This window comes from Camelus ferus, chromosome 16 (genome assembly GCF_009834535.1).
Source record: "Camelus ferus isolate YT-003-E chromosome 16, BCGSAC_Cfer_1.0, whole genome shotgun sequence".
Lineage (NCBI taxonomy): Eukaryota > Metazoa > Chordata > Mammalia > Artiodactyla > Camelidae > Camelus > Camelus ferus.
This window is the reverse complement of record NC_045711.1, coordinates 238,478-252,364: the sequence shown is the minus strand read 5'-3', so window position 1 is coordinate 252,364 and position 13,887 is coordinate 238,478. Positions and strand designations below refer to the sequence as shown.

Below are 13,887 nucleotides of genomic sequence, written 5' to 3'. Positions count from 1 at the left end.
TGCTGGGCATGGAGGCTTGAACTCACACAGCGTGCTGGGACTCATGGAATCTCTGACTGCCCGACTCTTAAGTGGTCCTATCCTTTAATTTTGCAGTGGTGGGAGAGTGCCCAAGGTCACCATCTGACTAGGGCAGTCGTCTCCCATCCCAGGATTCTTTCCATGCCCGTCTCCTGTATGTGTATCCTTCTCCACGTGGATTTACCCGCGGGACTGGGGCCATCCACGGCCTGAGCACCTGCTTGCTGCTGACTGAGGTGCTAGACCTTTCCACGTGTATCTCCCGCATCCTGCATCAGAGCAAGAGAGCAAAGCCATTGGGTTCATCCAAAAAAATCTGTGTGTGTTTGCTCATGTGTGTGTTTCCACGTGCGCTAAAGGATTAGATATGTTTGCAGATACTTCTCAGGATGTCCCACGTGGTCTCAAGCTGGGCCCAGCTCTGCTAGGTTGACTCCAGGAGGGACAAAGAGAGGTGGGACAACTGGCAGGGCTGGTAGGATAGAGGGTAAAATCAGGTAGTCAGTTTCAGCCCGAGGGCACCCCCTCTCCCAGCATCCGCTCCTTGTGGGTCCCAGTGGCTGGCAGCAAGAGAAATGGAGACAGTTGGACTTTTCAGCCAAACTGCATGATGCTTTGCTTGGGGTGCCGAGTGTGGGGGACGACCTTGGCTTTTGTCTCAAGAGCAGTGTGGCACATCAGTAATCAGAAGGGATGATCACGATTTGTGCCTTTCCAAGGTTGTGATTAAGCAAAAATAGCCTCTATTCTTCAGCCGGCAGGAGGAGCTATGGTGAGCTGGGTGGGCCACGGGTCCCAGTGCCAGGGCTGGCAGGGCTGCGGGGAGCAGGCGCTGCAGGAGCTGGCCTGCCTCAGAGCTGGTCATGAAATGTTGTCTCAGAAACATCTGGGGGCCCACCGCACCCCAAATCCAGGCACGGCAGGGACCCAGCCTGAATAGAGCCATGCAAACGGAAACGAGCAGGAAGTGGGAAGAAACAGGCAGCCTGATAATGAGGTCCTAGGGTCCCTGGTATGTGGCTCCCCACCACTCAGGACCCCGTGCCCACAGCTCTTGTCAGCAGAGGCTCTGGGAAAGCCTCCAGGGGCAGAGCGGTAAGGCCCAGGCCAGGCTGCTCCAGAATTCCCAGAGGCTCCCTGACACCGCTTCCCCTGGGGCCCTTCAGGAAATGTGCTTCCCAGTGGCTGATGCTCCCCTGATCCCTTCCGACTTCTCCTGGGGGTTTGACAGCACAGCGATGTCTCCTAGGTCATGTGCACCCTGGGATCTTCACGGGCAATAAGTTTTCACAAAAATGTCGTGCTAGATCCCGAAGGCTGATAAATCCTGCTCTCAAGGGGTGCACAGTCTGATGTGAAAATTGGCAAGTGAGGTCATCGTAATAAGCCAGGCCCCGCCAGGCATGTTCTGAGATAACCGTCTCCGCCCAAGTAGATCTGAGAACACTTCCCAGAGGTGGTGACAATTGAGCAGAGTTCTGAAGGATGGGGAGGAATTTGCTGATCTGCAGAGGGAGGAAGAGCTTACCAGGCAGAGAGCTCAGCGCGAGCAAAGGCGTGGAAGCGTGGAAGAGCTGTGTCTTGTGGGTGACTCAGAGCCAGTGGCCTCAGTCACTGTGGTAGGAATGTCTGGTTCTTAGAAGAGCAGACCCCTTGTGGGCAAGGTACAGGCAGATGGGTTCTAGGCTGCCTTTCTGCTTGTTGACAGAGGCCTCTGCTAAGACCGGAGACAGGGAAACTGGTCCTGTTCTCAACTCCCTGGGGGCCAGAGTCTAGATCTGGCAGTCTAGGTCTCCCTGCCTCTCTCTCCCAGAGCAAAGTATCTCTGGCTTTTGTGCATTAAAAGGGAGCAAAAGGCATGGGAGGCCAGACTCTCCCCCTTGGCTAGGGAAGGGGTGAGGGTTGCGGAGGACAACCCTGCCAAGCTCCCATCCCCACCGAGCCAGGACCTGCCTCAGCATCACTGGCGGCCAGGGCGCAGCACTGGTTTTATGCCCAGAGCATCACATGGGCCCCCAGGGAGCTGGCCACAGGCAGATCAAGGATGCGGGTGCTCTCGGTCTGTGTAATCAGCGAGGGTGCGGGATGCAGTCCCCACCTAACAGAGGGCATGGTGCCCAGGAGGTGGCAGGACCCTCATGTCTTCCCTGCAACTTATTTATAGTCTCGCTATGGTAATTTGTGGCAATCATAGCATTTAATTCTGTAATCACACTGCAAGCAGGCATCCAGCCCAGCAAGGCTGGGGAGAATGCCAGGGCTCAGGGAGGGACTTGGGGGCAGGGCAGGAGTGTGGAGGCGGTGATGTCCCCACCAGCCTTTGGCCCTGTTGTATCAGCTGTAGCCCCAGCTCTGCACCCCCTTGATGTACCCTGGAAAGCAATAATAATACAAATAATAATAAACTACTAACACTTACATAGCACTTGCTATGTTTCAAGCCCTGTCCTAAGCACTTTGTATATATGAACTGATTTATCTTCATCACTACTCTGCAAAATAGCTACTATTATTATGCCCATGTTCCAGATGAGGAAACTGAGGCATAGGTCACACAGCTAGTAAGAGCCAAGATCTGAACCAGGCAGGCATTCTGTCTCCAAAGTCCATGGTCTCAACCAGATTTCTCCCAGCTCCAGCAATACGGGGTCTCCCCGGCTCCATGCCCACGACCTCAGCTCTGCCCAGCTCCTGGTTCTTCCTGGTCTGCCTGCCCCAGAGCTGCACATGCCACGAAGCTTGGCTGCTTCGTCCTGGGGAAGCGACACTCAGCTTCCCTCCTGGATGCTCTTGGGGTTTCCTGCTGGCAAACTGTTTTACATGCGGTAGGCAAAGGAGCTGTGGTGGCGGACCTGGACTTCAGTCTTCAAGGGGCGACTTAGCAATTTATGCACACGTTTTTCCTGCTGCAGAATCCGGATTGTCGAGTCCATCTTACTGGGAAGCTGGAGAGGTCAGAGGTGGGGAGGGGGCACTCCTTATCAAGCATCTTCTTCTGCTAAGTGTTGGGTACTCATAGTTGGGTTCACTCTGTCTTACCAGTTGTGTGGTCTGGGGCAAGGGACCTAGTTTGTTCAAACCTCAGTTTTCTAATCTATAAAATGGGATGAATAGCAAGAGGACCACTACTCAGACTAGATGAGATGGTACCTGTAAAGCTCACAGAGCCTGGGACATAATCAGTGTTCAATACAGCTGAGACCTTTGCTAGTGCCTTTATTACGATGTTGTCCTGAAGGCAGGGCCCAGGCCACTTCCAGCCAAGCTCGGGCAAGTTCTATAGGATGTTAGAATAAAGGTGGAGGGAACCACTGGGGGAAACTTAGTAAGTGCTGGGCAGAGCCAGGCCTCAGAACAAGTTTTTCCTCTTCTTCCTCCAAGTCAAACCCCTCCATCATTTGGGAAACGATTTCCTGTCTGTGTGGGCAGCAGCTCTGAGCTCATAAAGCAGTTACCCTTAGACCGGGGTTGTATCTGTGAGGACAGACTATTTCAGAAATGCACTTCCCTGCTGAGGAAAGCTTCTCCCTTGGAATTCTTTACAGACGCACCCTCCCCTGGGGCCAGTAGTTGCTGAGAAGATGTTGACTCAGAAGCAGCCATTGGCCAGGGCTCCCACCCACACCTACCCGGGGTTGCCCACAAGGCCCCGGGAAAGGACCCTTCCCAGCTGTGACTCCTGGCTCGGGGCAGGGGCTGAGGGTGGAGTGGGAAGGAGAAAGGGCTGCTTTAAGAGATGAGTGAGTTCCCCGTCACTGCAGGCAAACAAGGGGTTCACAGTCTAGCTGTGTAGTTCAGCCACACAGAGAAAATAAGCATCCTTCTCACGAGGAGACAGGAGAGGAGGTGAGGATTCCTCAGGATGGCAGGCATCCCTGAGTGGGCAGTGAGGGCCACTGGATGTCTTTGAGGCCTCTCTCCACCTGAGAACCCAATGTAGGGACATTTAGATTCCTAAATCCATGGGTGTTAGATCAGATGAACTGTTCTGTAAAGGGTCAGAGAGTACCTATTTTAGGCTTTGCAGGCTGTAAGGACTCTGTGGCAAATACTTAACTCCGCCACTGCGGCACAAAAGCAGCCACAGACAATACGTCAAGGAAAGAGCTGGCTGCGTCTCAATAAAACTTTATTGATAAAAACAAGCAGCAGACCGGATACGGTGCAAGGCTGTGGTTTACAGATCCCTGTGTTAGAGGAATGAGAGCTCAAGGAGGACTGGATGCCGAAAAGCGCTTCCTGGAGGAGGAGGTGGCAGCTGAGAGACACAAGGAAGGCATTTCTGGCAGTGGCCAGCTGCACCCTGAAGCTCATGCGTGATGGCCACCAAATGCTGGCCTTGCCTCTCAGAGGAGCCACCTCCTCTGGACTGGGCTCCCGTTATTTAAGGCCGTGCTATTGCTTTGAGAGCTTCAAATGGGTCTTTACTAAATGATTTTATCCAGCTCCTCTAGCTGTTCTCAGAGGGATGCTTGGTCCAAGTTCCCACTCGTAACTGGAAGTGGGAGTCACCAGGCGACACTCGTCCTGTTGTTGTCATTACTGATAAGAACGCAGGATGGCTCCTGCCTGGCCTCAGGGACAGCACCCGTGCTGGCCTACCTTTCCTCGGGAGGAGGAAGGTTTCAGGTTGCGTGGATGTTGGCGGCGGGGCCTCGGCGGCGGCGTGACTCCCCTTTGCTCCAGACTCTCATTCCAGCTCACCTGTGGAGCCCAGGCCTCGTGCCGGCTGGGCCCTGAAGAAGGTCTGGCCACCATGAGAGAGGCCTGGAGATGCTGAGTCCTCTGTTCCCCCCACAGGAGAACTGTACCGGGTTTCCTTGAGAAGACAGAGGTTCCCAGCCCAGGGAAGCATCGAGATCCATGAAGACAGCGAGGTGGGCTGGGTTTCTGAGGGTGTCTGGGCCACCTCTATGGCCAGGATGTTGGGAAGAGCCTCAAGCCACCCAGTTTTCACCCAGCTCTTCATTTGACTTGCTGTGTGACCTTGGCTGCTCCCTGTCCGTCTCTGGGCTTCTGGCTCCCATACAAACAAGAAGGGTCTCTTGGGACTCTTCCCACCCTAACACGGAGGGGCTTGCCCTCCTGGTAGCTTGTGCCCCCTCACTCTGAGTGCAGAGTGGGGTGCCGTCAGAGTCCCCCTGTGTGGTTGTGATTCTCTGTGTGCCTCCCGCCCCCTGTCTCCCTGTGCCCGGCTCTCTATCCCAACTGGTGTCCCCCTCAGGAAGGCTGCCCGCAGCGCTCCTGCAAGACACACGTCCTCCTGCTGGTGCTGCACGGGGGGAACATCCTGGACACGGGCTCAGGGGACCCATCCTGCAAGGTGGCCGACATCCACACCTTCAGCTCCGTGCTGGAGAAGGTCACGCGTGCCCACTTCCCCGCAGCCCTGGGCCACATCCTCATCAAGTTCGTCTCCTGTCCTGCCATCTGCTCTGAGGCTTTCTCACTTGTCTCCAAGTAAGTCCCTTTCTGCTTGTATGGCCTGGCGGGGGGCGGGTGCGGGACTAAGCGGAGGGGCTGCCCCTGCCATGCGGTACGTTGTGGGCAGGTGGGTGCCTCTGTGGGATGTCAGACCCTGACTGACCACGAGCATCACTGGTGGGAGGTGGTCAGCAAGAGTCCAAAGCAGTTACAACTGCCCACTGAGTCCTCCTCTGCCCGGGGCTGGGTGGTGCTGGTTTCTTATGAGAGAGAGCTCAGATCCACTTCCTGTGCGCAGGGGGGCCAGGTCTCGGCACAGATAAGGAAGCTGAGGCATTGAGAAGTTAAGCAATTTCCCACAGAGTAACCCAGCTGATGGACCTAGGAGTTAAACCCAGGCAGCCCTACTTTTGAGCCACATAATTAGAGCCAGTAGGGATGTGTGCTATGATGGAGGTGGCACGGGGCACAGTGGACATTCAGAGAGAGGGCCAGGGAGGCTTCCTGGAGGAGGTGACTTTTGAGTGTGCTTTGAGAGTAGCATAACCTGGTTAAGGGTGTGGGCTCTCCGATCAGCCTGAATTTGAGTTCCGGCTTTGTGACCTGGGGGAAGTTGTTTATCCTCTCCCTGTCTCAGTTTCCTCATCTGTAAAATGGGGATGACCATGGTAATAACCACCTCCTGGAGTTTTTGTGAGGCTTCGGTGTGCTTATGTATGTGAAGCACCTAGCAGGGCATGGGGATTAGCCGTGACTCAGATCACCGTCCTTGGAGGAGAGAAGGCAGTCTGTCCATCGGTGGTCAGTGGGCTAGAGAGGAAGAGGGGAGGCCCCTCAGGACCTGGGGGCCTCTGAGACATTCTGACCCTACTCCAGGCCCCGAGGGCTCCCTCCTGTGCTCCCCAGGTGCCTGTCCTGTTGAACCAGCTGGAGGTGGGTGTCTGGAACCAGGTGGGGGCCCTGGCTGCTCAGAAGCGGTGCAGGCAAAGACGACCCTGAGCACCTGCATCTAGTAGAGTGTGTGGCCAATGGCTGGGACTGGAGCCGGGAACTTTCTGCAGTCCCAGCAGAAGGGAAGCCAGCAGCATCTCTGTCCCGCCCCTCACCTCCTTTCACAGCTTCTGCAGCAAGGAGCCCCCAACCACGTGGGGTTCGGGAGAGGGTGGAAAGAGACCCCCTAGCCTGGTGCCAGCTCCCTGGGGGAGTGGGAGTGGATGCTCTGGGTCTCATTTTTCCCCTCTGTGAGAGAAAGGAAAGTGTCCCCTGCCCTCTGGATGGGGAGCAGAGACCCGTCTCTGATTTATCCGTGTTCCCTGAACACGTTCTGGACAGGTCTCAGTCAGAGTGACAAGGAAGGAGATTAGGTCGGGAAGGAGCATGGTTCTCCAACCTGGTTAACGGCCCAGATCCCTGCTGTGATTTTTGTTAAACTGCTGGGCAGCTGGGCCTCCCCCTGGGACTTCTGAGTCAGGAGGGGCAGAGCCCTGGAATCTGCATCTCCACTCGCTCCAGGCTTTTGCTCAGCAGCGAGTTTGGGAAGCTGAGCTGAATGAAGGCTCCGTTCATCACACTCCAACAATCGGGAGTTAATTGTGTTCCTGCACAATCAATCTCAGGGCACTGCACCCCCTCGCCCCTAGGATATCTGACCTCCAGAGCTGGGTTACCCAGCCCAGGCCTGATCTCCAGGAAGACGAATGGCCCGACGGCCACTGGAGAGGACAGCGAGAGGGGCCACCCCTCTCCCCCAGGCAGCGCCTTGCTGGGCCATCAATCACCCCTAATCACCGCTGGGAGGGAGCTCTTTCTCAGCTAATTAAAATCTCTCCGGCTGCAATCGAGGGCTGTTTCCTCTAATTTGTGTTCTTTGGAGATGAGGAATGGCTGTTAGGCCCGCCTGGCCCACCATGAGGGCTCTGCCACCTGCCCAGGGTGCCTTGAGTCCTGTCACCTGCCCCAGTTTCCATCAGGTCCCTAGTGGGATTAGTTTTGGGCCCTGGGTCAATCTGAGCTCGACGATGGGGTAAGGGCAGGATCTGGGTAGGGGTGTGCCTACAGTCCTTGCCTCTGCTGTCCCTCCCCGCCATCTGGGTCCCACGCCCCAGGGGACAGAGGTAGTATGGGTGGGGGTGAGGGCAGGCACAGGCAGCTGGGAGCTGGTCCCAGATGGGGCTGAGCTGCCCAGAGAGAGGGAGGCAGGGAAGTGAGGGGGCCCATGTATGGGCTGGACAGTCAACCCCCTGGCAGTGGGGATGCTATGTGGGAAGGCTCTCTTAGTCCTTTCTGGGGTCACAGACTTTTCTGCAAAGCCCCATGGCCTGTGCTTTTGGCTCTTCTGGCTCCTGCCTGGGTCCTCCTGAAGAGTCCCCAAGCCAAAGGCCCAATGCTTGGCCAGCACGTGCTCTCTCTTGCCCCGTCCGCAGCCCCAAGCCCACCCCCTCTGCCTGATCCCTGCTGGGCTCACCTTGGCCCCCTGTCTGCAGCCTGAACCCCTACAGCCACGACGAGGGCTGTCTCAACACCAGCCAGGACCACGTCCCTCTGGCCGCCCTGCCCCTATTGGCCATCTCCTCCCCGCAGTACCAAGATGCTGTTGCCACCGTCATCGAGCGAGCCAACCAGGTCTACGCAGAGTTCCTCAAATCCCCTGATGGGATTGGCTTCAGTGGGCAGGTAGGACAGCAGCCCTCCCCTCCCCGTCCTGGTCCCTGCCCGGAGAGAGGCTGGGATCTGCCTGAAAGATCTAGACCAGGCGGTTCTGGAGCTGGAGCTTCTGAGATCCGAGGAGGCTTTTGAGATCTTTGGATTTGTCCTCATTTTACAGATAGGAAAATTGAGGCCAACATCTGGGTTCTGCTTTTGAGTGCATGCCAATCCCTGGCTAGATATGAACCCTGACCCTAGCCTGGTCCCCATCCTTAGGCTGACCTTCCTGTCCCCTTACTGGGACTCTCAGGGCCTCCCTGGGCCAGGCTCTGGCTGGGTGTGGGGGTGAGGGGCCAGCAGTGGGCAGGTCTGCAGCCCCAGCTCTGCCTTCTCCAGGTGTGTCTCATCGGGGACTGTGTGGGGGGCCTCCTGGCCTTCGACGCCATCTGCTACAGCGCAGGGCCCGCGGGTGACAGTCCTGGCAGCTGCAGCCGGAAGGGGAGCATCAGCAGCACCCAGGTGCGGGCGGGAGGGTGGCAGTGGGGGAGGGTCTGTCCTTGGGAGCCCCGCCCCGGCCCCCAGGGAGCAGGGCCTCTCCTGGGGGAGTACTAGCCCTTCCTGTTTGTGCCGTGACAGCCAGGTTACAAAGTATCGTATCACCGTCCCACAAGAGTAGCAAGATTGTCATTACAGGTGAGGAAACTGACGTCCATTTAGGGTTAGGTCCCCCGACGGCTGTCCAAATTCCCACTGGGTCTCTGAGTCCTTTGGACCTGGGGCACAGCCCTGTGCCTAAAATCCCACCATTACTGTGTTGTGGCTCCTTTTGGAAGGAGTCTTAGGAGAAAGGGGTTCATTTGTGCTGGGGGAGGAGGCGGGGCCCCAGAGTCTCCAGTGACCAAAGCACCCTCCTGTCCTCTGCTTGGCCGCAAAGGACACCCCAGTTGTGATGGAGGAAGACTGCAGTCTGGCCGGCAGCAAGCGTCTCAGCAAAAGCAGCATCGACGTCTCCAGCGTGTTGGAGGATGATGAGCCCAAGAGGCCATTGCCACGGAAACAGAGTGACTCCTCCACCTATGACTGCGAGGCCATCACCCAGCATCACACCTTCCTATCAAGGTAACCGCTCCCTGTGCCTGCCTGCCTGCTAGCAAAGCAACCGGGGGAGAGGACCTTGGCCCAGAGTCATCTGGGAGACCTGTGACCAGTCATGCATCCCAGGCCCTTCCACGGGGTGGGTGGGGGGACCAGAGACTGGCGCTGAAATGCTGGGACCAAGGCCACTCCCCCACGGACCCTGTGCTGAGACCCGGGACTCGGCATGCCGTCCCAGCTGCACCCCAACTTGCAGAGACCGGCACAGTCGGTCTCGCAGAAAGGGTATAATGCCACCCCCGCCTCCTTCACGGATTGTTTTAAGAATCTGGTGAAAGAACAGATGTAGGTGTGTTTTGTGTTTCTTAGTATTTCTTAGTATTGTGTTCTTAGTAATTCCCAGATGGGGCTGCAGGGGCCAAGTAGATCAGGGACTTTCTTGGGATCACACACAGCCAGTTACTGGAGGGCTGGGGTCAGCATTTCGGTCTCCCAGTGCCCAGCACCCAATACCCTGTTATTCAAAGGCCAGCCAGGTCCCCATGGAACTCTCCACCCCTTAACCGTCTAGACAAGACGTGTTGATGGACACTGGTGACATGAATTCTCTGAACACTTAGGATTCAAATGGGTATTAAACATAGATCCAGACTGGAAGGAATGCCTCCTTTTTTCTTCCCTTTCTCCTCGATCCTCTCCTTCCCCCCTCCCTCCTTCTTTTTGACCCAGATGATAAGTAGCATGAGGTCATTATGACATTTGGAAAATATATCCTTTTCTCACTGCTAATGCTTTGGAGTTTGCCTTTCAGTATATTTTTTTTACCTGCTTTGCATATAGTTTTACTTAAAAAAACTCTTCTTATATTGTGATCTTTTCCTCAGATAATTAAAAATACTTGGTAAGTATTCTTAATAATATTTTATTGAGTGAAAGGATAACATCTTCCGTCGTCCTGGTAACTGGACACTTTAGCTTTTTCCGATTCTTTGCAAGTATAAACAACACTCCACTAACATTTTGTGCATAAATATTAATGTATATATTAGGGTTTTCTTGTTTGGATAGATTCCTGGAAGAGGAATTATTATGTCAAATGCTCTGCATATTTAAATCTCTATTTAAAGTCCCCCTGAAAGATTATCCTTTAGAAAAGCAGCTACATTTCAAGTCAGGTTGCAAGGTAAAAAATCAGAACATTTCTTCATCCTTGAAAAATCCTTTCAGGGATTTGGAGAGTGACATGAAGTTGGAGTCTCTCGGTAGCTGGTCCAACACCGCCAGCTTTTCCCTCTGGTTTAGGGACAGATGGCTGTTTCTTTGGCAATTAAGTAGTTGGTGTGTGTTTAGGGACCACGCTGTACATGAAATATGCATTGTTCGACACCAGGTCGCTGTCCTCACTGCAAGATGCTCGCACTGCGAGAGGCAGAGGGAGTGCGGGGATTCAGCTTCAACTGCCCAGACCCTCCCTCACCCACAGAGGATGGCGGGCTCGCACCTATTATTTGGATTGGTATTTCTAAAATTGCCTTTCTCCTCCAGCCTGAGTATTTTAGTGGAATTTGCATTCAGTTAATGGATTCATAGATCATCCATCCCATGGAATTTTCTTCACCCCTGAGCGGTACCTGCGTGCAGCTGGAAGGTCAGGGAGGTCCCCAGTTTTCTTGCTCATTCTCGGCAGCTGGCTCTGGGTCTGTGGCTAAACGTCAACTTTGAACTCTTTGGGACAATCGGATGGGAATGGTTGGAATTCTGTGTGTCTCAGGTTTTTCTCTCTAAGCTCTGCTTCTTCTACCGGCTGGAGGGGAGGGAAGACCCAGCTGTTTGCATCTGTGTCTGTGGGTTGCCTGGAACATCAGTTACAATGAAAGCCCTAACTCTGGCAGGACCGACATCACCCAGCTGGTCTGTAGACTGGCCAGGCTGGGCTTCTCTGCTGGACAGGGAAGGAACTCAGGCTGGCCAGCACAAGACCAGCACGATGGGGCAGGCCTGCCAGTGTGGAGGAGGCTTCGGTTTTCAGGTCCTCAGTCAGTTTTAGTGAAGACAGTTTTACTGGATCATGGCCACCCGTGTTTGTGTCTCGTCTATGGCTGCTTGCATGCCTTGTGGCAGAGTTAAGTAGATGTGTTGGAGGCCACATGGCCCCCAAAGTCTGAAATATTTAGTATCTGGCCCTTGACAGAAAAGTTGGCCGAATGTTGGCCAGGCCTTGGTGGTGGATACTGAGATGGTCACCAACTCATGTGGCTGACACAGCAGGTGGACTCCGGGTCTGACCCCTGCTCCAGAGGTGGAGAGCTGGGCGCTGCACACGCAGACTGCTAAGTGCACACTCCCACACGCTCGGTCCTCCCCTAACCTGCACTCCTGTGTCTTCCTCCCTCGGGCAGCATCCACTCCAGCGTCCTGAAGGATGAGGCCGAGCCCCCTGCGGCCGGAGGGCCCCAGCTCCCTGAGGTCAGCCTGGGCCGCTTGGATTTTGATGTGTCCGATTTCTTCCTCTTCGGCTCGCCCCTGGGCCTGGTCCTGGCCATGCGGAGGACGGTGCTGCCGGGGCTGGATGGTGGGTGTGGTACAGGCCGGGGCCTGAGATGCCTTTGTGTCACTAGGCCACTGTGTCAGGGCCTGAAACTGGGGAGAGTGGGGACAGGGTGGGTCACAGAGTAGGGGTAGATGGAGAGAGAGGAGAGAAAAGGATTTGGGGGAGGAGGGAGAGCGGGGCAGTTTCCACAGATGGGGCAAAGGTGAGGCAGCCCTGATGGATTTCACTGCCCCTGTCACATGACCTGGGCTGATTTGTGCCCCCATTGTCCTGTTGCCATGCTCTCTGGGGAGAGAAGCCCTACTGCATCTCCCCAGTGCCTAAGCAGACCCACTGCAGCCAGGTCAGTCTTACTGCCCCCTACAGACCCCCAGGCTCACCACAGTGCCTTTGCTCTTGCAGTCCTCACGGCCTTGAATGCTTTCTGCCCAATCACCACCTCCATTCCTCTAAAATACAGAAGTGATTTGTACCAGCAGAAGGTTTAGTAATGACTCTGAGGATTTAAGAGGCTAGAGGCACCTGGGAGGACAATGGATCAGGGCTTCTCAAACAGCTTTTGCATCAAAGCTTATCAACAACCTACAGTATGGAACAGATAAGAAGGGAGCGGCTTGGGTTGAAGTGGAGAGAGGAGGCAGAATCCCGTGGCCGCCCTGAACGTTACTAAGGAACCCCAGGGCTCCCTGGATGCTAGACCATCCAGTCCCCTGACGAGTGGGACAGGGAGGTGCACTGATGAGGCGGTCTCAGTGGTGACACCTGCTGGTCAATGAGAGAAGTGTTCTGCCAGCTCCGGCAAACTAAATACTTACTACCAGGCCTGGGAACTGAACCTGTTGCAAGGAAGGGGCAGCTGATCCCAACTGACAGATCAGCCTGAGTTGGCTTCATAGATCAGGTAGCAATTAAGTGGCAGCTGGAGGAATTTAAAAATCTGACCAATGGAAGTAGGGGAGGGAGTCCTGCTAGGAGGGGGGGCAGCTTGAGCAAAGGCATGAAAAATGAAAGCAGCAGGCCTGGCTGGGGGGTCATCGAGGTCCACCATGGCTGCAGTGCTGGGTGCCTAAGCCATGCTTCTAGATGGGGCAGATTGGCACAGCCTTGAATGCCAAGCTGAATGTAACGGCTTTGATCCTGTTGGTAGCAGGGAGCCATGGCAGGTTCTTGAGCAGAGTAGGCTACTCAAAGCTGCACTCAAGGGAGCCTCCTAGGGCTGGGGAGTGGGTGCTCAAGCCCCCCCCCCCCGTGTATCCTCTTACTCCACCCAGGTTTCCAGGTACGTCCTGCCTGCAGCCAGCTCTACAGCTTCTTCCACTGTGCAGACCCCTCGGCCTCCCGGCTTGAGCCACTGCTGGAGCCCAAGTTCCACCTGGTGCCACCTGTCAGTGTGCCCCGTTACCAGAGGTTCCCACTGGGCGACGGACAGTCCCTCCTCCTCGGTAGGTGCTCTGGGTGAGACTGTGCGCTGAACTGGAGGCTGGGCCCCAGGCAGGCAGCACTCCAGGGCCACCTTCTCTGGTACAGCCCCTCCAAGCTGTTAGCTGGTAGAATGACTAGACTCACCTGAGCAAGGTCTGTGTGCTCTGGGGCAAAAGGAGAACAGGAAAACAGCCGAGTCACGTGCCTTCGAGCAGCCCACCTGTGTGAGAATTGCCCTGTAGGCTGCATCTTTGGGCTCCGCCCCCTGACCTGCCTCCATGGCTGGGGGCCAGCAATAATACTCAGACCTGATTGCAAATCAGGGATCCATGCTGAGTGCTCGTCCCAGTGCCCAACCTCGACTCTGGAGGTGCAAGGCAGGGAGTGTGTCATCCTGGTGGGCTTCCCGGAAGAGGCGGCTTCCCGGAAGAGGCATCTTCCAACCAAGGCATTTGGACAGGTGGAGAAGAGCTGGAGGATGGGAGTTGGAGGGCTCTTCTCAGTGGAGGGAATAGCAGGAGCAAGGGCAGGTGGGTTTGGGGGAGGGCCAGTGGCCTCTGGGGCTCAAGTGGGGTGAGCTGGGCACGGGCCAGGGTGAGGCCACGAGGAAGCCTGTAATGGACAGTCAGGGGCTTGGTGATCAGAGCCTTGGCTCTGTACCCCAGTTCAGGAAGTTGAGCCAGAGCCTGTTCAGAGGCTTGGGCCAGACTTGGGGGACAGGGATGCTG

At 55.6% G+C, this 13,887-nt stretch overlaps 1 protein-coding gene across 2 annotated transcripts in view; it reads left to right on the top strand.

Moving 5' to 3' along the window:
• PITPNM3 (PITPNM family member 3) overlaps window positions 1-13,887 on the top strand; it is an 82,162-nt gene that overhangs the window by 51,111 nt on the left and 17,164 nt on the right. For both annotated transcript variants that reach the window (XM_032497957.1, XM_032497959.1), the window contains 7 exons: window positions 4,822-4,898; window positions 5,246-5,481; window positions 7,929-8,118; window positions 8,488-8,610; window positions 9,026-9,210; window positions 11,586-11,758; window positions 13,009-13,179. In XM_032497957.1, coding sequence (XP_032353848.1) covers window positions 4,822-4,898; window positions 5,246-5,481; window positions 7,929-8,118; window positions 8,488-8,610; window positions 9,026-9,210; window positions 11,586-11,758; window positions 13,009-13,179 — 1,155 coding nt within the window. The remainder of the gene's footprint in view (window positions 1-4,821; window positions 4,899-5,245; window positions 5,482-7,928; window positions 8,119-8,487; window positions 8,611-9,025; window positions 9,211-11,585; window positions 11,759-13,008; window positions 13,180-13,887) is intronic.